At 43.8% G+C, this 21,056-nt stretch overlaps 1 protein-coding gene and 1 long non-coding RNA gene across 3 annotated transcripts in view; one reads left to right on the forward strand and one right to left on the reverse strand.

Moving 5' to 3' along the window:
• Positions 1–692: 692 nt before the first annotated feature.
• On the reverse strand, positions 693–7,694 carry LOC122563005 (uncharacterized). Its single transcript, XM_043716306.2, has 2 exons — positions 7,487–7,694; positions 693–6,608 (listed from the first exon to the last, which is right to left on the reverse strand). The coding sequence occupies exon 2, from the start codon at positions 6,592–6,594 to the stop codon at positions 5,107–5,109; it is 1,488 nt and encodes a 495-aa protein (XP_043572241.1). The 5' UTR covers positions 6,595–6,608; positions 7,487–7,694; the 3' UTR covers positions 693–5,106.
• Positions 7,695–8,214: 520 nt separating this feature from the next.
• LOC122563354 (uncharacterized) overlaps positions 8,215–21,056 on the forward strand; it is a 193,030-nt gene continuing 180,188 nt past the window's right edge. For both annotated transcript variants that reach the window (XR_015751018.1, XR_015751019.1), the window contains exon 1: positions 8,215–8,318. This is a non-coding gene — a long non-coding RNA (uncharacterized LOC122563354). The remainder of the gene's footprint in view (positions 8,319–21,056) is intronic.

Below are 21,056 nucleotides of genomic sequence, written 5' to 3' on the forward strand. Positions count from 1 at the left end.
TCCCAGATGAAAAATGTGTAGAGCCAAAGATAGATCCTTGGAGGAAACCCTAGGAATTGGATTCAGGGAATCAGAAGTGGATCAAATGGACAAGATGAGCACTGACGGGGCATGATGGAGATAGGAGAGACTTTGGAGATTGATATGAGTTGAGTGTTCAAAGAAGAACTCTGGAGGCAATTTGGCCTGGTGAAGTCAAGGATGGGAGGGGCACAGCAGAGGTAAGTGACAAAGTCCATCAGCTCCTCACTTGTTGTTGGCCTAGGGAATGGAGAGATGGGAAAAGTCCTTCAACTTGGATCAGGAGTGGACTATTCAGCCCCTGAGCCTGCTCCACCATTCCTTTAAATCATGGCTGGTCATTTCTTTACTGTAGTATTCTCATTATGTATTCAACTCCAGGAATCTACTGCTTTATGATTGGACATTCTCAATGAATGAGCTTTGACAAACATTTAGGTCATGAATTCCATCTAAGTGAAAAAGTCCTCCTCACCATGGTCTCAAACGGCCTATCTCTTATTTTCAGATGATGTCCCCGGATCTAGACCCAACAGAAAAGGAAGAAATCCAATCAAGATCTGTACCATAAAGATCTTTGAAGTTTCAATGAGATCATTGCTGATTCTCCAATGATATGAACCCAGTTGATGGTAATATTGCACAAGTTAAATCTCAGAGTAAAATTTTGCTTGATAGATCATATGTTTTATTTTTGAAATTTAGTTAGGTTGATGGTTAGTTACAGGACATATTTACATGAGGCTGCCATTGTTCTTTCATAAGAACACAAGGCTATTGCAATAAAGAGAGAAAAGTCTTTGTATGTATGTGACAATTCTGAAAGACCGTAACATAAACAGCTATTGAGTACATTTTCCTAGTAATATCATTTACAAATGCTCAATCTCAGTGAAGTATCATTTCAGTCATTTTATTATTTGTTCATGGGATGTGGCTGTCACTAGTTCTGCTACCATTTATTACCCAACCATAAGTGCCCAGGAGAAAGTGGTGGTAAGTTGCCTTCTTGAATGTTTATAGTCCATGGAATTTGGTGCATCCACAGTGCTGTGAGGAACAGAGTTCCATATTCTTGACACAGTGATGACGACAAAAGAGGATTTTGTTCCAAGTCACAACACAGTATGCACTGAAAAAAAAATGTTGGAGATCGCAACAGGACAGGCTGCATCCATGGAGATTTTGAGTCTAGATACTCTTTATCAGAGCTAAGTAATGTGTGGAGGACAGCATGTACGCAACAGGTTGGCCGGGGTGGGGTTGGCATACCGGTGGGGTGGGGACGGGGTTTGGTGGTGCTGGTGATGGGGGTAGTGGGTCATATCAGCAGAGAAAATATCACTTACATTAAGTGATCAGAATGTGAGAATGGCAGAACCAGAGTTTGTCTCCTGCCAGACTTGAAAGGATGGTAAGTGAGATGGGGGAGGGGAAGACATGATAACAAGTGAAAAGAAAGGAAAGAAATGGTTCACAACTTAAATATGTTGAACTAAATATTAAGTCAAAAAGGCTGTAAAGTGCTTCGCCTGAAGATGAGCTGTTGTTTCTCCAGTTTGAGCAGTGTTTCAATGGAACACCCCAGCATGCTGAGGATAGACATGTGAGCAGGACGCTGTGTTAAAATGGCTGGCTATAGGAAGTCTTTTCTCCACCAATATCACCCATTACCCCTACCACCACACCCCGAACTATGGCATAAATGCTGTCTCTCCACACTTCGCTTTAGTTCTGATGAAATCATTTAGACTTGAAACATTAGTTTGCTGTCTCTCCATGGATGCTGCCTGATCCACTGTGATCTCCAGCATTTGTTGTTTTCAGTACAGATTCAACCATCTGCAATAATTTGTTACAAAAATGCAGTAAGCATTGAACAGAAGTTACATTAAGTGTTCCCAGGAATCTACTGTCTGTATCTTTTTTGGTGTTCAGGGTCATGAGAAAGTTGTGTTGGAGGAGCCTTGGTGAGTTACTGCAGTGTATCTTGGAGATGGCACATACATCTGTACCTCTACGTCAGTGATGAGGGAGTGAATGTTGAAGTTGATGGTTGGGATGCCAATCCAGCAAGCTTTTGCATTTTTGCATTTCATATACCCAAGCAATTTTTGCAGTCTACCTTTATGTTTCATGTGAGCTTCTATACAACTTCTCTTTCCCCTTTCATCAATTTCTGTGTCATCCTTTGTTGGATTATAAATTATTCTCAATCCCCTGCCTTATCATTTTTTCTTGCAACCTGACAAACCACTTCCTTTGATCTGACGTTGTCCTTAAGTCCTTTTGTCAGCCATAGCTGACATTTATTTTTTCACGTTGCGTATTTCTGTCTTCGACAAATGGATAATTGTTCTAAACCATTCAATATTTATTCAACTACTCAATAATATGTACATTTAAATCGTTTTGTGTATTTTGCCAATCTATCACAACCAATTTGTCACTCCATAGTTTCCATTGTTTTGATTGAGACTCTAACTCCAGATTGAACTATATCATTTTCAAAACCAAAAGAACATCTGTGAAGTGAAAAATGAGTAACAGCTTCAAATGGAGGAAGCAGCACAGAAACACAGGAGATAGGAGCAGGAGGGCAAAGCCATTCAGCCCTTCGATACTGCCCCGCCATTCATCACCATCATGGCTGACTATCCAACTCAATAGCCTCATTGTGCTTTCTCCCCACAACCTTCGATCCCATTCACCCCAAGTGCTATATCTAAATTCAATGATTTGGCCTCACTACTCCCTGTAGTAATGAATTCCACAGGCTCATCATTCTCTGGGTGCAGAAATATCTCCTCATCTCCATCCTAAATGGTCCACCCTGCGCACCCTCCATTGGGAACATTCTCCCTACATCTACCCTGTCTAGTCCTGTTAGAATTTTATACGTCTCTATGAGATCTCCCCTCATTCGTCTGAGCTCCAGCAAAGACCGAGTCAATCTCTTCTTCATACGACAGTCCCACCATCCCCAGAACCATCTGGGAAACCCTCGCTACAGCCCCTCAAGAGTAAGGCCATCCTTCCTCAGAAAAGGAGACCAAAACTGCACACAATATTCTAGGTGTGGCCTCACAAAGGTCCAGTATAACTGCAACAACACATCCCTGCTCCTGTACTTGAAACCTCTCCTCATAAAGAGAAATAGAGTTGTGATTCATCAGAGAGCAGCAGTCAGCGAGTCGGGGGAGAGATTGAAGCGGGTGCTAGATCAGTTGTTAATTGTAAATCTGAGATCGGGACATTTTGTTCAGCAAAGGATGTGGGCTAAAGATCAGCTGTGACCTAATTAAATGGCGGGAACAGGCTTGAAGGGCTGAATAGACTTCTCTTCTAATGTTCCTATGACTGTTAATGTTTAGCTGTAACCCAGGCTGTGAGTAGATCCCAGGGGCAGAAAGTTGATCCAGAAACCAAGGGGAGGGGAAGTGGCTTCACACCCCCGTGATTCAGCCTTAGCTTCCTCCCTGTCTTACTCTGTCTGTTTTGAAGTTGTGTATTTAACAGACCGATGGCTCTTTGTCTCAACTCTCTACTTTGCCTTGCAGTAGCGAAGGCAGTGCAAAGTAGTTAGATGTTCACTATGACCCTGTGGCTAACCTCTATACATTCTTATCTTGAGTGGGTATGTTTGTTGCCTGGGCTAGACCAGCTCTTTACCTCCAACAGCCTAACTCGCAGTGTGACTAGTTAGCCAGCCATCTCAATTTTGAAATTGCCATCCTAGTGTTCAAGTCCCTGCACAGCCTGCTGCTCATTTAACCCCACAGCGACCCTATCAGAAATAATGGTGAGGTAAAACATCGGTCATTAAGAGACGTGGTTATTAGCGATAGGGAGAATCAAGTGGGAAGGAGAGGTGGGGAGGTGTAGAGAGGGAAATCCAGGGCTTAGAGCCCCAGACAACTAAAGCATATGCCCCACCTGCCAGGGTAGACCAACAGGAAACAGGAGGGGATGGGTGGTCAATTTTATATATCTGGGTCTTTTCCCCGGGGTGGGGGAGTCCAAAGCTAGGTGGCATAGGTTTAGGGTGAGGAGGGAAAGGTTTAAAATGGACCTAAGGGGCAACATTTTCGCGTAGAGGGTGGTGAATGTATGGAATGAGATGCCAGAGGAAGTGGTGGAAACTGATACAATTGCACCATTTAAAAGGCATCTCTAAGGGTATATGAACAGGAAGGGTTTAGAGGGATATGAGCCAAGTGCTGGCAAGTGGGACTAAATTAATTCAGGATATTTGGTCAGCATGGATGTGTTGGGCCGAAGGGTCCATCTCTATGAGTCTATAACTGCAGATACTGTAGATCAGAGACTAAAATAGAAGAGAGGACCTCTCAGAACTGAGGAAGGATCACTTGACTTGAAACGTTAACTCTGACTTCTCTCCACACACCTGTTTCCAGCAAATTCTCTTTTTGTCTCTATATTAATTTAAACCTAATTAAAATTCTATATTCTGGCTACTATTTAATAAAGACTCCTGAACAGCAAGATTATTAATGACCCTTGTCTTTACAGAAAACTCAACTTAAAACCAAATCTAAAATGATTCAGTACAAACTGCAGAAATTCACCCTCCGCAGTATTCATACTGATTAGGTTCACCCAGTCCGCATTGGAGTTGAAAATACCTATTATTACTGTATTATGTATATTACGTGGACATCTAGTTTTCTGATTTATACTCAAGAAATTGTTCCAGATATTAAATAGATCCATCAGACTGTGTGTATAATTCAAAATCCAAATAATTATCTTTATCCATACTGTTATCACCTAAAGCTGGGCTGGATGTGTTAACATGTTTGTGACTGAATATAATTAACAACACATTACAGCTCCTGAAGTCACCCATGGACTCGTTGCTGACTCCACAGGTGTGCCACGTGGTGGGATTTTTGACAGAATCCTTTCCCACATTCAGTGCAGATGAATGGCTTCTCCAGTGTGAACTCGCTGATGTACAGTGAGTTGAGATGATCATCTGAACCCAATCAAACAGTGAATGCATCTGAATGGTCTCTCATCGGTGTGAACGCTATTGATGTAGCATCAGTTCCCAGAACTTTGTCAGTCTGGACATTTAAAAGGCCTCTCAGAGTGAACACGTTGATGGCGTATCAAATCCCATGATCTTGCGTAGCACTTCCCACAATTTGTACATTTAAAAGGTCTCTCCCCAGTGTGAACTCGCTGATGTGTCAGCAGGTGGATTTTCTGAGTGAATCCCTTTCCACACTCAGAGCAGGTGAACGGTCTTTCTCCGGTATGAGTGCGCTGATGTACAGTGAGACGAGATGACCACTTGAACCCAGTCCCACACTGAGAGCACCTGAATGGTTTATCGTTAGTGTGAACAGGCTGATGTAACTGCAGCTCCAAGAAACTTTTATAACTTCTCCCACAGTCTAGACATTTGAAAGGTTTCTCTTCAGTGTGAACTTGCTGGTGTGCCTTGAAGTGGGATGACTCACAAAATTCTTTCCCACACTCAGTGCAGGTGAATGGCCTCTCCCCAGAATGATCACGCTGGTGCTTCAACAGAATGGAGAACCTAATGAATACCTGTCCACATTCAGAGCAGATGAATGACCTCTCCCCAGTGTGAAGACGTTGGTGTAAAGTGAGTTGAGATGATCTTTTGAACCCATTTCCACAGTGAGAGCATCTGAACGGTCTCTCGTCAGTGTGAACACGGTGATGAATGATCAGCTCCCTGGAACCTTTAAAGCACTTCCCACACTCTGAACATTTAAAAGGTCTCTCATCAGTGTGAACACGTTGATGGGACTGCAGATAATGAGAACTTTTAAAGTATTTCCCACAGTCTGTACATTTAAAAGGTCTCTCCTCAGTATGAACCTGCTGGTGTGACTTGAGGTGGGATGACTGAGTGAATCCAATTCCACATTCAGAGCAGGTGAATGGCCTCTCCCCAGTGTGAATGCGCTGGTGAACAATGAGTTGAGATGACCACTTGAAGCCAGCTCCGCAGTCAGAGCACCTGAACCGTCTCTCCTCAGTGTGAACGCGTCGATGGGACATCAGCTCACTAGAACTTTTATAGCACTTCCCACAGTTTGAACATTTAAAAGGTCTCTCCTCAGTGTGAACACGCTGATGGGTTTTCAGATCACTGGAACTTTTAAAGTACTTCCCACAGTCTGGACATTTAAAAGGTCTCTCCTCAGTGTGAACTCGCTGGTGTTTCAGTAGGGTGGATAACTGAGTGAATCCTCTCCCACAAAGGGAGCAAGTGAACGGCTTCTCCCCTGTATGAACACGTTGATGAATTCTCAGCGCAGAACGGCAACTGAATCCTTTTTCACAGTCCCCGCATTTCCATGGTTTCTCTCCAGTGTGACTGCATTTGTGATTCTTGAGGCCAATTGCTTGGCTGAAGCCTTTTCTGCACACTGAACATGTGTATCTGTTCTCCCCACTGTGGATGGTGCTGTCTTCTTCCAGGTTTAAAATCTGTTGATATTCCAAATGTGATAAATTGGATGACTCCATCAGATCAGAGTGTTTGGTTTCAGTATCCTGATTTGAAATCATCCTCTTGGTAATTTCTATTAATTGATTTAAACAGAAAAATGGAATGAGAGACAAACCACAAAGACAGAAATTCAAATTATGAAATTATACTGAGCGAACCTGGTAATATGTGTGGCTGGCATTTTGGACAAGTGAGCATGAAAGCTGCTGGATTGTCATAGAAACTGAACTGGGGCTGTCAGGGAAGGAGCCTACTGTTTCTGCTCTAGACCTGCAGAAGACAATGGGACCTTTATGGAACAGAGTGAGAGAGAAAAGAGAGACATGAAGAGGAAGTCCTCATGTATTTCCCACAGTCTGGACATTTAAAAGGTCTCTGTGGGGGCAAAGAAGTGGGACTCCATGTATCTAAACTTGTCCAGAAATTTAACAGGATTTTCACCAGCTCAAAGACTCAGGGTAGCAAATCTATATAAATGTCATCACCACCAAATTACCCTCCAAGACGCACCATCCTGATCTGTTTAATATTCAATACTTGAGAAACAGAGACTTCCTTCAATCAACTGTCAGAGGATGAAAGTCAGTGCCTTCAGTCCTTGTTATGAACTCCATTCCCCAACCGCCAACTGAACCTCTCCCTGGGAATCGTCTCGCATTGAAATAGACTTTTTAGCACCTTGGTACCTATTTCATCCCAAACTGACATCCTAACCACATGTCCAAATCAGCAGTAAAACCCCTATTTCCACCCCAATATCATCACCGACTTCGCCCCTGTCCCAGCTCATCTGCTTCTGAAATTCTCATTCATTCCATTATTTGTCGACATCAGTCCTAAAACCTCCCACATTCACCCTGCCCCTCTGTTGGCCGTCTCCACACTGAACCATCCCCAGTGACGTGTATCATTCGCCTGGAATGCCGCGCATGCGCTCTGCTGTGCTTTGACCTTATAATGATGGCGCCACTGAAACCCGGCTCCCTCGTCCGTCAAAGAAATGGCGGCCGTAAACCTGAGCCTCTTCCGTGGACAAAGACCGCGATCTCTTAACCCAGACGTGCAGAACTTTATTCGGGGTTTGCGACCTACACGGGGTATCTGTGAAGTCTCTCCGCTCCTTTCTCCTAACCACGACCCCAACACCGGCTTCCTTTCACCCCTTTCTGCCGCCGATCGCAGCAATCGGACAAAACTGCTGCATTTATCTCACCGTCCTGATCAGTGACACTGCGCATGCACCACATACAAACCAAACCGCGCTTGCGTCTAAACCTTATTGAGTGCATAGAGAATATTCATATCAGCAAGGAATTGTGGGTAAGAGGATTGCTATTAATGATGATTCCGGAGACTTGGAAGCAAAGTTCTTACTTAAGTCAATTGGAAATATGTAAATTATCGTGATGTGTATCTCAACTATTCCTTAAAATCTCACATTGATTGGAGAGGTTTAGTGCTCTACCAAATAATGAGAATGATCGGATCTTGGAAAACTTAACGCTTCTTCCCTTTCTGACCAATCCTGATGCACTCACTCCCCGTCAATCCTCCGGTCCCGCCCTTCACTCGCTCTGATTATACGGAGGACCGCCTGTTGCTCGCCTCCAGTTCCGCCTCTTTCTCCATCGGCGCGAATCAGCACTTGGGCGCCGCAAACATGTTAAGGATAGAATGAAGAAATCCATCATAACAAGGGAAGTCAGAGCTACTCCTTTATGATGCCGTGAAAGTGGTTCTACTCTTGGACCCAAAGGCTTGGGTTCAACTCCCATCTGCTAAGGTGTGTAGTAACATCTCTGAACAGCTTCATTAGAATGACAGGGGAAGTCAGGATATGCATACAATATGATGCAGATCCGTCGGAAGCCAGAAGAGTTTAAACACCAGCAGAAGGTAACAAAAAAAAGGTCAAGAATAAACTAGCTACTAACGCAACAGAATGTGGAAAAAAATATTTTTACATATATATAGAAGTAAGACTAAACATTGGACAGCTGGAAAATGAGGCTGGAGAAGTAGTAATGGGAAACAAAAAAATGGCAGAGGAACTAAACGATGACTGAGTCAGTTCATGATGGAAGTATAGCAGAACTTCAAGAAAGTCTGGTGAGTTTAGGGTCCATCATGAACGAGAAGGTGGTCTGAAGGTGAATAAATTACATGGATTATACCCCAGGATTCTGAAGGAGGCAGCTGAGAAGATTGTAGGGGCATTGGTAGTGATCTTTCAGGCATCACTAGAGTAAAGGATGGTTTCAGAAAACTGAAAAACTGCTAATGTAATTTCTGTTTAAGAAGAGAAGGAAGTTTCAGGCGGATTAACCTGACCTCAGTTGGTACGATTTTAGACTTCATGATTAAGGATGATATTGTGGAGGATTTGGAAGTGCATGGTAAAATAGGGATGAATTGACCTGGCTTCAGCATGGGGAGATCATGCCTGACAAATTTGTTAGAATTCTTTAAATAATTAACAAGTAAGTTAGACAAAAGAGATCAAGTGGATGCCATCTATTTGGGTTTTCAGAAGGCCTTTGACAAAGTGCTGCATAGGAAGCTGCTAAATAAGACTAAAACCGATGGTGTCAGGGACAAAGTATTGGCATGGATAGAGTAATGGCTGATTACTAGAGGCAGAGATTTTGGATAAATAGGTCTTTTTCCTATTGGCATTGAGCGACGAAGAGTGATCTATAACGGTCATTGTTGGGACCATAATAATTTATATTGTACATTAATGATCTGGACGAAGGAATGAGGGGGCATCAGGCAAAGATGTGTCAGATGCATTAAATGTGAAAAAGTGAGATTTCGCACTTTGGCAGGAAGAATAGAGGCATGGACTATTTCTAAATGGGTGAAAAGGCTTCAGAAATCTGAAGCAGAAAGGGACTTGGAAGTCTGAATTCAAGACTCTCAAGGTTAACATATACATTTAGTTAACTGTTAGGAAGGCAAATGCAAAGTTAGCATTCATTTCAAGAGGGCTAGATAGAATAGCAGACATATACAGCTGATATATAGCAGACTACATTTGGAATATTGTGAGCATTTTTGGGACCAGTATATAAGGAAAGATGTGTTGGCATTGGAGATTTACAAGAATGGTCTCACTGATGAAGGGACTGTCATATGCAGAGCAATGAAAGAGTCATGCAGTCAGACTTGTACAATAAAACAGACCCTTTGGTCCAACTTGTCTATGCCAATCAGATAGCCTAAATTAATCTAGTCCCATTTGCCAGCATTTGCCCCATATCCCTCTAAACCCTTCATACCCACTGAGATGTCTTTTAAATATTGTAATTATTCCAGCTTCCACCACTTCCTTTTGCAGCTCTTACGTACACGCGCTACCCTCAGCATGAAATAGCTGCCTCTTAGGTCCCTTTTAAACCTTGCCGCTCTCACTTTAAACCTATGCCATCTAGTGTTGGACTCCCCTGCAGTGGGGAAAAAGATCTTGAACATTCACCCTCTCCTTGTCCCACCTGATTTTATAAATGTCTATAAGGTCACCACACAAAGTCTGATGCTGCAGGGAGAATAGCCCCAGTCTATTCAAACCTTCCCTTTCGCTCAAACCATCCAGCCCAGACACATGTTTGTAAATCTTTTCTACACTCTTTTAGGTTTACACTCTTTCCAATAGTAGGGAGACCAGAATTGAAGTATTCCAAAAGTGGCCTAAGCAACTGAACACTCTGGGTCTGTACCCAATGGCATTTAGAAGGATGAATGGAGAATCTCATTGAAGCGTAAGTGATTCTGAGAGGCCTTGACGGAGTGAATGTGGAGAAAATTTTCCCATGAGTAGGAGAGACTAGATCCTAAGGGTACAGCCTCAGTGTGAAATAATGACACTTTAAGACTGAGATAAGGTGAAATATTTCAGCTAGAGGGAATGGACTGTCTCATTCTGAGTTAGAAATAAACTCCATGAGATCATTGCACTTGTTGGAGTTGAGGATGGAGGCTGTACAAAGGCTCTGGTCAGATGGCATTTGGAACATTGTGAGTAGTTATGCGCCCCATATCTAAGGATTGATGTGCTGGCCTTAGAGATTTACAAGAATGATCCCAGTGATTTAAGGGCTTGTCATGTGAGAAGGACTTGCAGACTCTGGGTTTGTACTCAATGGAGTTTAGAAGAATCAGTGAGAATCCCGCTGAGACTTAGAGGATACAGAGAGGCCTGCATAGAGTGGATATGGAGAAGATGTTTCTATGAGTATGAAAAACTAGAATACCAGGGTACAGCCTCAGAGTGAAAGAACAGCACATTTGCAGCTGAGATAAGGAGGAATTTCTTCAGCCAGAAGGTGGTGAATCTGTGCAACTCATTGCTGCAGAAGGCTGTGAATGCCAAGTCATTGAATGTATTTAAATAGAGAGAGGTTCTTGATTAGTAAGGGGATCAAGGGGTTACAGGGAAAAGACAGGAGAAAGGAGTTGAGGAACAGATCAGTCATGACTGAATGATGGAGCTGTCTTGATTGGCTGAATAGCCTAATTCTGCTCTGAAATATTAAGGCCTTATGATCTATATGCTAGTTTGATTCAGAAAACCAAAAATAGGGAAAGGCATGGTAGCAAAGTAATAAATTAATGGTCACTGTTTGAAATTGAACTTCCCAGAATGAACACTTCCCAACATCAATATGAACTGCTCCTTCCCTTTGCACTGAACATTCCTTTAACCACTCGTCCACCATTAGCTCCCAGCCTGGAGTTGACATTCAGCATTGTTTTATTTTGTGGCCTGCTTTCCCTTTCAGGCAGAAGCAGACTTGGCAGCAGAGTTGTTTTATGAATCAACTATCAGCTTTGTTATCACAAAATCAATAGACTACTGTCAGGCAAGCGGTTGTGATAGACTCAGACAGCAATTTACATGGATGATACTGCTCATGTTGTTAACTCGATAGCAGAATACTAAAAGGACTCCTCGTAGCTTTTGCAGCCTCTGCCTTCAAGCTCTTTCTGTCGTACGTCTCCATCTTCTGATTCTGGTTGGTCTCCACTGCACAGACATTTTTTGAGTATCTTTTCTATCCATGTTATTATTCGATTAACCCCTCCCTATGACTAGGTATAGTTCATATGAATAGCACTTAACCATGTGATATTCTGCATGTTCAGCATTATTCTGTTTTCATCTTGCCTAAGGGCTGCTACATCCAGTTGTCATTTATTTCACCAACTGTTCACTGAAAAAGCCGCTTCAAGAGGTATCTTTAGATTTTAGCTGCAAGAAGTGGGCGGCATGGTGGCACAGTGGTTAGCACTGCTGCCTCACAGCGCCAGAGACCCGGGTTCAATTCCCGACTCAGCGACTGACTGTGTGGAGTTTGCACATTCTCCCCGTGTCTGCGTGGGTTTCCGCCGGGTGCTCCGGTTTCCTCCCACAGTCACAAAGATGTGCGGGTCAGGTGAATTGGCCATGCTAAATTGCCCATAGTGTTAGGGTAAAGGGGTAAATGTAGGGGTATGGGTGGGTTGCGCTTTGGCGGGTCGGTGTGGACTTGTTGGGCCGAAGGGCCTGTTTCCACATTGTAATTAATCTAATAAAAAAGTCTTTTCAAACCCGATTTAAAATCCTAGGATCTCTAACTTGGCATCATTCCAATCTATTTTCTAAGGTGTGTTATCAACTGTACTGCAAATGCAAGATTCTAATATCAATCTATGTTAGCTTCTAATAATCAAACTAAATGTTAAAACTTGAGAAAAAATGAGGACTGCTTACGCTGGAGATCAGAGTCAAAAAAAGTGTGGCACTGGAAAAACACAGCAGGTCAGGCAACAACCAAGGAACAGGAATGTTGATGTTTCAGATGTGTGGCAGTGAGGAAGGGGGCTAAGAGATAAATAGGAGGGTGGGGGGGAAGATAGCTGGGACGGCAGGTAAGGGGTGATGGTGATAGGTTGGAGGGAGGGGTGGAGTAGAAAGGTAGGAAGGAAGATGATAGGTAGGACAGTTCAAGACCGTGGTGCCGAGTTGGACAGTTGGATCAAGGATGAGGTGGCGGGAGGGGAGATGAGGAAACTGGTGAAGTTGACATTGATGCTGTGTAATTGGAGAACCCCAAGGCAGAAGATAAGACATTCTTCCTCCAGGCGGCTGGTGGCTTGGGTTTGGCAGTGGAGGAGGGCCAACACTTTCATGTCCTTGGTGGAGTGGGACGGGGAGTTGAAGTGGTCGGCCACAGGGCGGTGGGGTTATTTGGTGCACGTGAGCCAGAAATGTTCCCTGAAACATTCCACGAGTTGGCATCCTGTCTCTGTTGGTGGGGTCTGGTTGTAGGTGGTGGAAATAGCAGAGGATTATGCGCTGTATCCAGAGATTAGTGGGATGGAAGGTGAGGACTGGGCGATTCTATCCTTGTTGCGGTTGGAGTGGTGGGGTTCAAGGGCAGAGGTGCGGTAAGTTGAGAAGATGCACTGGTTCTTGAAGTAGGAGACCATCTGAGATGTCCTGAAATGGAATTGCTGATCCTGGGAGCAGATACGGCGGAGGCAGAGGAATTCAGAGTAAGGAATCGTGTTTTTTCAGGAGGGTGGGTGGGAGGAGGTGTACTCTAAGTAGCTGTGAGAGTCAGTGGGTTTGAAGTAGATGTCCGTATGGAGTTGTATGAGGATGATATTAGGGGAAATTAAATATCTCCGAGATTTGTGAGACTGGAGGGGATTAGAGATAGGATAGAGATAGTTCTTAGATATATTAAAATTCTATTCTTGTGGTGTAACATTGTTTTATTTATAGTGCACAAAGGTTTGAAGGGCTTCTGTCCTAGGAGACAGGGAATGCATTAAAACAGGTGAAATGCTAGCTGCTATTTATGATTACATTAAGGATGGATGTCCGTATAGTCTGCCTGCACAATTAAGAGATGTTAGTCATGGAGTCATAGAGATGTACAGCACGGAAACAGACCCTTCGGTCTAACTCGTCCATGCCAACCAGATATTCTAACCTAATCTAGACCAATGTGCCAGCACTTGGCCCATATACCTGTAAAACCTTCCGATTCATATACCCATCCAGATGTCTTTTAAATGTTGCAATTGTACCAGCCTCCAGCACTTCCTCTGGCAACTCATTCCATTCACACACCACACTCTGTATGAAAAAGTTGCCACATAGGTCTCTTTTTTATCTTTACTCTCTCACCTTCAACCTATGCCCTCTGGTTCTGGAGTCCCCCACCCCAGGGAAAAGACCTTGTCTATTTATCCTGTCTATGCTCCTCATTATTTTATAAAGCTCCCTCAGCCCTCTGATGCTCATGGGAAAGCAGCCCCAGCCTATTCAGCCTCTCCCTATGGTTCAGATCCTCCAACCCTAGCAATATCCTTGTAAATCTTTTCTGAACACTTTCACATTTCAAAACATCCTTCCGATAGGAAGGAGACCAGAATAGCACACAATATTCCAAAAGTGGCCTAACCAATGCCCTGTACAGCTGCAACATGACCTCCCAATTCCTATACTCAATATTCTGGCCAATAAAAGAAAGCATACTAAAGACCTTCTTCACTATCCTATCTATCTGCGACTTCACTTTCAAGGAGCTATGAACCTGCATTCCAAGGTCTCTTTGTTCAGCAACAATCCAGAGGACTTTACCATTAAGTTATAAGTCCTACTTTGATTTGCTTTTCCAAAATGCAGCACCTCGCATTTATCTAAATAAAACTTTATCTGCCACTCTTCAGCCCATTGACTCATCTGATCAAGATCCCACTGTACTCTGAGGTAACCTTCTTCACTGTTCACTATACCTCCAATTTTAGTGTCATCTGCAAACTTACTAACCATATCTCCTATGTTTCATATCCAAATCCTTTACATAAATGATGAAAAAAAGTGGACCCAGCACCAATCCTTATGGCACTTCACTGGTCACAGGCCTCCTGTCTGAAACACATCCCTCCAGCACCACCCTCTATCTTCTACCTTCGATCCAGTTCTGTATCCAAATGAGTTGTTCTCCTTGTATTCCATGAGATCTAACCTTGCTAACCTTACTGAAGTCCATATAAATCACGTTGACCACTCTATCCTCATGAATCCTCTTTGTTACTTCTTCAAAAAACTCACATTCATGAGACATGATTTTCCACGTGCAAAGCCATTGCTGACTTTGACTCAGTGACAATCCTCAAGTTAGTAAGTGTTGTTAAAAATGCGAGGCCTGGATGTGTTCTAAATAAGTTAAACATTATACCTGTACTTAATAAAAGAATAAAGGATATTAAACTGATTACTACAGCTGGGTTGTGAAATTTGTTTACTATTTGCATTCATTTAGGTTTCATTCATTTATGCACTTTCATGGAATCACTGTTTTGTCAATTAATTTCTTCAAGGGATAATGACCCAGTTAAAAGGTATTTAACAGGTACATATTTATTAGGGAATCTATTCAGGTCCAAGAGATAGTTGGTAAGGGCTGATTAATATTATAATGTTTCGTGGAGACTTGATATCGATGGTATTGTTGTGTATGCGACACTTATTCAGAGGTAAACACTGCTTGTAGCAAGGGCTGATACGGTGTGAAAATGCAGTAATGAGTTTGGAATGGTTGTTTTGATTAGAAAGGATTGTTTTAAATTTTAATCTATCTTATGATAGTAAAATATACTACAGAACTGTGGTTTTACGAATTAATGAAACAGTGTTATAGTAGGGATTCCTGAATGATTAAAATGGGAATGCAGTGTTCATTTGTGAGTGGGTTAGTAAAGCAGTTATGAATGAATGAATGGGAACCAGGTATTAATGAATATAGTGAGCTCGTGATTGAATTAATAAAGATAACTTAAAACATACTATCTCTCAGACCCACCTTTTGATTCTGCTGAGATCTTTTGAAGAGAATCTTCACAATTCTTATCCTAGTTTATATGCTTTTAATAGTTTGGCAACAACACTTTACAAAAAGAAAACATGCACAGTTAGAAGAACGATAACAAACTTCATGGTGGTCAGTCAACTCTGGTCCCACTGTATTGTGAAATGCCTGTTTTGATGTGGGAGGCATGAATCCAGACCTCCTTCCCTTGGACGTTGACAGCTGACTGGGTGATCCTTCCCACTTCGTACCTCAGGGTTCCTAGACCCTTTTGACAAGAATCCCACTCACCTGGTACGGTGTTTGACCTCTCTCCAGTGGGTCTTTCCAGGCAGCTGATACCTGTGAGCAAGCAGAGTTCGAGCAGTATTTAATACCTGACAGTACGACAATAGGGCATCACTTGTAAGATGACAGTCTGCAACATAGCGGGAGTCTGTGCAAAGGTTGGCAGCCTGATCCTCTGCAGTTCTGTAGGCGTCAGTCAGAGCCTATAATTCTGTTAGCTGTGCAGGTGCTGCAGGGGTAGGTGTCCTGATGTCATGACAGTGGTGAATATCTTGTCAGGGGATAGGTGGTCCTGATGAAGGGCCCCTGCGAAACGTTGATCTTCCTGCTCCTCGGATGCTGCCTGACTGCTGTGCTTTTCCAGCACCTCTCTAATCTCGAATCTGAATGTCTTGTCAGTCCATCTGGTTTTCCTATGATCTGTAGTTAATATCCATTCACTTTTGCATGGGCCACACTGGGCTGTTAGAGATAGTATGGGGTTTTATTAAAGTCCCTTTTTCCTGTTTAGTACAAGGTGGAGAGGTACTTGTAAAAGTCACGGGTTCCATTTTCAGTAACCCACAGTCGTCCTTGTTTTTAACCCAAATGGGGTGATTTTTAAATTCTTCCCTGTCCATCATTGAAATGTAAAGATGAATTCAGCTGGGTGAGGATATCCATCCTGAGGAGCAGCTGGGCTATAGGTCCTACCTATATACAGGTTACAAACTCATAGGGGCTGAATTCAAGGTGTGTGGGTTTGGTCCTTTTCATTTCGATCCTGTCAGCTCCTGCTCACTGAGCTATCCTCACTGTCCCATCTAGTGGAAGTTTGGTTTCATACCTCTGCAATAGGCACATTAATTCTGCTCCTGGGTCCAAAAGGCAGTCAATGTCCAGGTCGCCTGCTGCAGTCCACCTTTCCTCTGCTGGAATAAAGCCAGTCGGAGCATAGAAGGGCACTGGGTGGGCTCTTTCAGTTTTTTTTGTCATTTTTAGCAGTTTCTGCTGCTACTGGGTAGTTAGTTTTTTAGACTATTCTCGGCAATTGGTCTTTCTCCCCAGCTACCGGGGACGTGTCTTCCTCAAAGCTTATTAGGAGGCTTCTCCCTTTTCCTTTTTGCCTGCACCTTCTGGCCCAGTGGCTTTCCTTCTCACAGAAGTGACACTTCCCTGGGTGTTTGTCTTGCGTCTTCCCAGGATTACTGGTGATCTGTTGCCTGAAGGGCTCGCAAGTTGACACTCATTTTCTTTTATTTGAAAAATATACTTCATTCATAAAATATTTTGATAATTTATGGTGCCATTCATAGGCGCACCTTGTATTTCTTTACATACAGAGATCGGAATTAATCATTCATATATACAGGTCTGTACATTTATCATCCATATATTTAGCTGAGGCTTCAGCAGACCCCACTTACTGAGTGAGCCCCCTGTTCCTCTTTGGCAGGCAGACATTACACGGTGGTCTTTCACCACTGCGCCTTGGCGGCAGCTGCCCCAAGCTTCAGCGCGTCCCTCAACATGTAGTCCTGGACCTTGGAATGTGACAGTCTGCAACACTCAGTCAGGGCCAGCTCCTTCAGCTGGAAAATCAACACCTTTCGGACAGACCAAAGAGCATCTTCGATTGAGTTGATGATCCTCCAGGCACATTTGATGTTCGTCTTGGTGTGCGTCCCGGGAACAGACCGTAGAGCACGGAGTCCCGCATCACAAAGCTGCTCAGGACGAACTTCGATAAACACCACTGTATTCTTCTCCAGACTTCTATTGCATAGGCACATTCCAGAGGGAGGTGTGTGACAGTCTCATCCCCTCCACAACCGCTTCGAGGGCAGCGTGCGGTGCGGCTGAGAGTCCGGGCATGCATAAAGGATCTCACAGGCAGAGCCCTTCTCACCACCAGCCAAGCCATGTCTTGGTGCTTGTTGGAAAGTTCTGGCGATGAGGCATTCTGCCAAATGACTTTGACAGTCTGCTCCGGGAACCGCTCGACAGGATCTGCCCTCTCCTTTTCCCGAAGGGTCTCAAGGACACCATGTGCTGACCACTTTCTGATGGACTTGTGGTCAAAGGTGTTTTTCTTCGTCAATTTCTCCACGAAGGACAGGTGATATGGAACTGTACAACTACTTGGAGCATTCCGCAGCAGCGAGGCCAGGCCCATCCTTCGCAACACCGGGGAACAGGTAGAACCTCAGTACGTAGTGACACTTGTTGTTTGTGTATTGGGGATCCACGCACAGCTTGATGCAGCCACACACAAAGGTGGCCATCAGGGTGGGAGTGGCATTGGATGTGTTTTTTTACTCCGTTGCCCAGGTCTTTATACATTGAGTCCCTTCGGACCCGGTCCATCCTTGATCTCCATATAAAATGGAAGATGGCCCGGGTGATTGCAACGGCACAGGTTCTGGGAATAGGCCAGACCTGTGCCACATATGACAATCTCGGTTGAGCTGGTGGGCTCAGTCCACCAATTCAGAGTAATTGGTCACCTTCTGGTCCCAGTCCGATTTGGTTAGCTTTCACATTTTAGTGAGCTCAGGTCCAGCCACAAAAGCAGACTTCAGCGGGCCGTAATCACAACCTTCAAAATCCCTGACTTCCTGCACATTTAGGACTACTGCAAATTCTCTCCAGTCCATCCGAAACCTTCCCTCATATTCTGGGACATCTTCTGTGGGTTTTTGACAGCAAGTTGTGACTTTTGTCCAATAAATCTCATGTGGACTATACCCCCGTAACCACCATTTTATTGCTGTCCAACCAGCGTGCAGTTCCTTCTCATACTCTCCAAGAGCCCCTTTGACTGCCTCATGTCTCTTTTAGTGATAATAACATTCAGAATTTGTATCCTGTCCCAGGGATGGAGCATATATATTCCCCTTAACTGGACTGGATTTTCCCACATCTTTATTAGCCTTTTCTTGGGGTGAGGTGTTTTCTTAGACCACCTGTCTATATTTTCAGGGGCTGCAGGTCCATGTTGAGAGTGTGGTACTGGAAAAGCACAGCTGGTCAGGCAGCATCCGAGGAGCAGGAGTATAGACATTTCAGGCATAAGCCCTTCAGCAGGAATGATGAAAGGCACATTCCTGATGTAGTGCTTATACACAAAACATCGATTCTCCTGCTCCTCAGATGCTGCCTGACCGGCTGTCCTTTTCCAGTACCACACTCTCGACTCTGATCTACAGTATCTGCACTCCTCACTTTCTCCTAGTTGCAGGTCCATGCTCAGTGTGCATTTCAGTCCATTGTACCGGAACATCCACCTCAGTGCCATCCTCTAATCTCTGCCTGACCACAGAGTCATAGAGATGTACAACACGGAAACAGACCCTTCGATCCAACTCATCCATGCCAACCAGGTATCCCATCCCAATCTAGTCCCACCTGCCAACACCCAGCCTAAATCCCTCCCAACCCTTCCTGTTCATACCCATCCAGATGCTTTTTAAATGTTGCAATTGTACTAGCCTCCACCACTTCCTCTGGCAGGTCATTCCAAACACACACCATCCTATGTGAGAAAAAGTGCCCCTTAGGTCTCTTTCATATCTTTCCCCTCTTACCCTAAACCTATGCCCTTTAGTTCTGGACGTCCCCACCCCAAGGAAAAGACTTTGTCTATTTATCCTATCCATGCCCCTCATAATTTTATAAACCTCTTTAAGTTCACTCCCAAGCCTCCGACGGTTCAGGGAAAACAGTTCTAGCCTATTCAACCTCTCCCTGTAGCTCAAATCCTCCAACCCTGGCAACATCCTTGCAAATTTTTTCTGAACCATTTCAAGTTTCACAACATCTTTCTGATAGGAAGGAGACCAGAATTGCACACGATATTCCCAGAGTGGCCTAACCAATTTTCTGTACAGCCACAACATGACCTCCCAACTCCTGCACTCAATACTCTGACCAATAAAGGAAAGCATACCAAACATCGTCTTCACTATCCTATCCACGTGCGACCCTGCTTGCAAGGAGCTATGAAACTGCACTCCAAGATCTCTTTGTTCAGCAACATTCCCTAGGCAGTTACCATTAAATGTATAAGTCCTGCTAAGATTTCCTTACTCAAAATGCTGCACCTGGCATTTACCTAAATTAAACTCCATCTGCACACCTCAGTCATTGGCTCATCTGATCAAGATCCCATTGTAATCCAAGGTAACCTTCTTCGTTGTCCACTGCACCTCCAATTTTGGTGTCACCTGCAAACTTCCTAACTATACCTCTTAATGTCAGGTCCAAATCATTATATAAATGACAAAAAGTCGTGGACCCAGCACCAATCCTTTTGGCATACAACTGGTCACAGGCCTCCAATCTGAAAAACAGCCCTCCACCACCACAACCAAAGTTTCTTCGAACTTTGGGCCAGTTCTGTATCCAAATGGCTAGTTCTTGTATTCCATGAGATCTAACCTTGCTAACCAGTCTCCCATGGAGAACCTTGTTGAACATCTTACTGAAGGAGAAAGTGAGGACTGCAGATGCTGGAGATTAGAGCTGAAAAACGTGTTGCTGGAAAAGCGTAGCAGGTCAGGCAGCATCAAAGGAGCAGGAGAATCGATGTTTCGGGCATAAGCCCTTCTTGTGAATGAGGAAGGTGTGCCAAGTAGGCTAAGATAAAAGAACATCTTACTGAAGCCCATATAAGTCATGTCTACTGCTCTGCCCTCATCAATCCTCTTTGTTACTTCTTCAAAAAACTGAATCAAGTCTGTGAGACATGTCCCACGCACAAAGCCATGTTGATTATCCCTAATCATTCCTTACCTTTCCAAATACATGTACATCCTGTCCCTCAGGATTCCCTCCAACAACTTGCCCACCACCGACTTCAGGCTCACTGGTCTATAGTTCCCTGGCTTGTCCTTACTATCCCCCTTAAAAAGTGGCACCACGTTAGCCAACCTCCAGTCTTCCAGCACCTCACCTGTGCCTATCAATGATACAAATATCTCAGCAAGAGGCCCAGCAATCAATTCTCTAGCTTTCCACAGAGTTCTAGGGTACACCTGATAAGGTCATGGGAATTTATCCACCTTTATGCCTTTTAAGACATTCAGCACTTTCTCCTCTGTAATATGGATATTTTTCAAGATGTCACCATCTATTTCCCCACATTCTATATCTTCCATGTCCTTTTCCACAGTAAATACAGATGCAAAATACTTGTTTAGTATCTCCCCCCATCTCCTGTGGCTCCACACAAAGGCCACCTTGCTGATTTTTGAGGAGCCCTATTCTCTCCCTCGTTACCCTTTTCTCCTTAATGTATTTATAAAATATTTTGGATTCTCTTTAACTCTATTTGCCAAAGCTATCTCATGTCCACTTTTTGCCCTCTTGATTTCTCTCATAAGTATACT

This window comes from Chiloscyllium plagiosum, unplaced genomic scaffold (assembly GCF_037043375.1).
Source record: "Chiloscyllium plagiosum isolate Xiang-an unplaced genomic scaffold, Cpla_swu_hap1 HiC_scaffold_26, whole genome shotgun sequence".
NCBI classification, from domain to species: Eukaryota; Metazoa; Chordata; class Chondrichthyes; order Orectolobiformes; family Hemiscylliidae; genus Chiloscyllium; species Chiloscyllium plagiosum.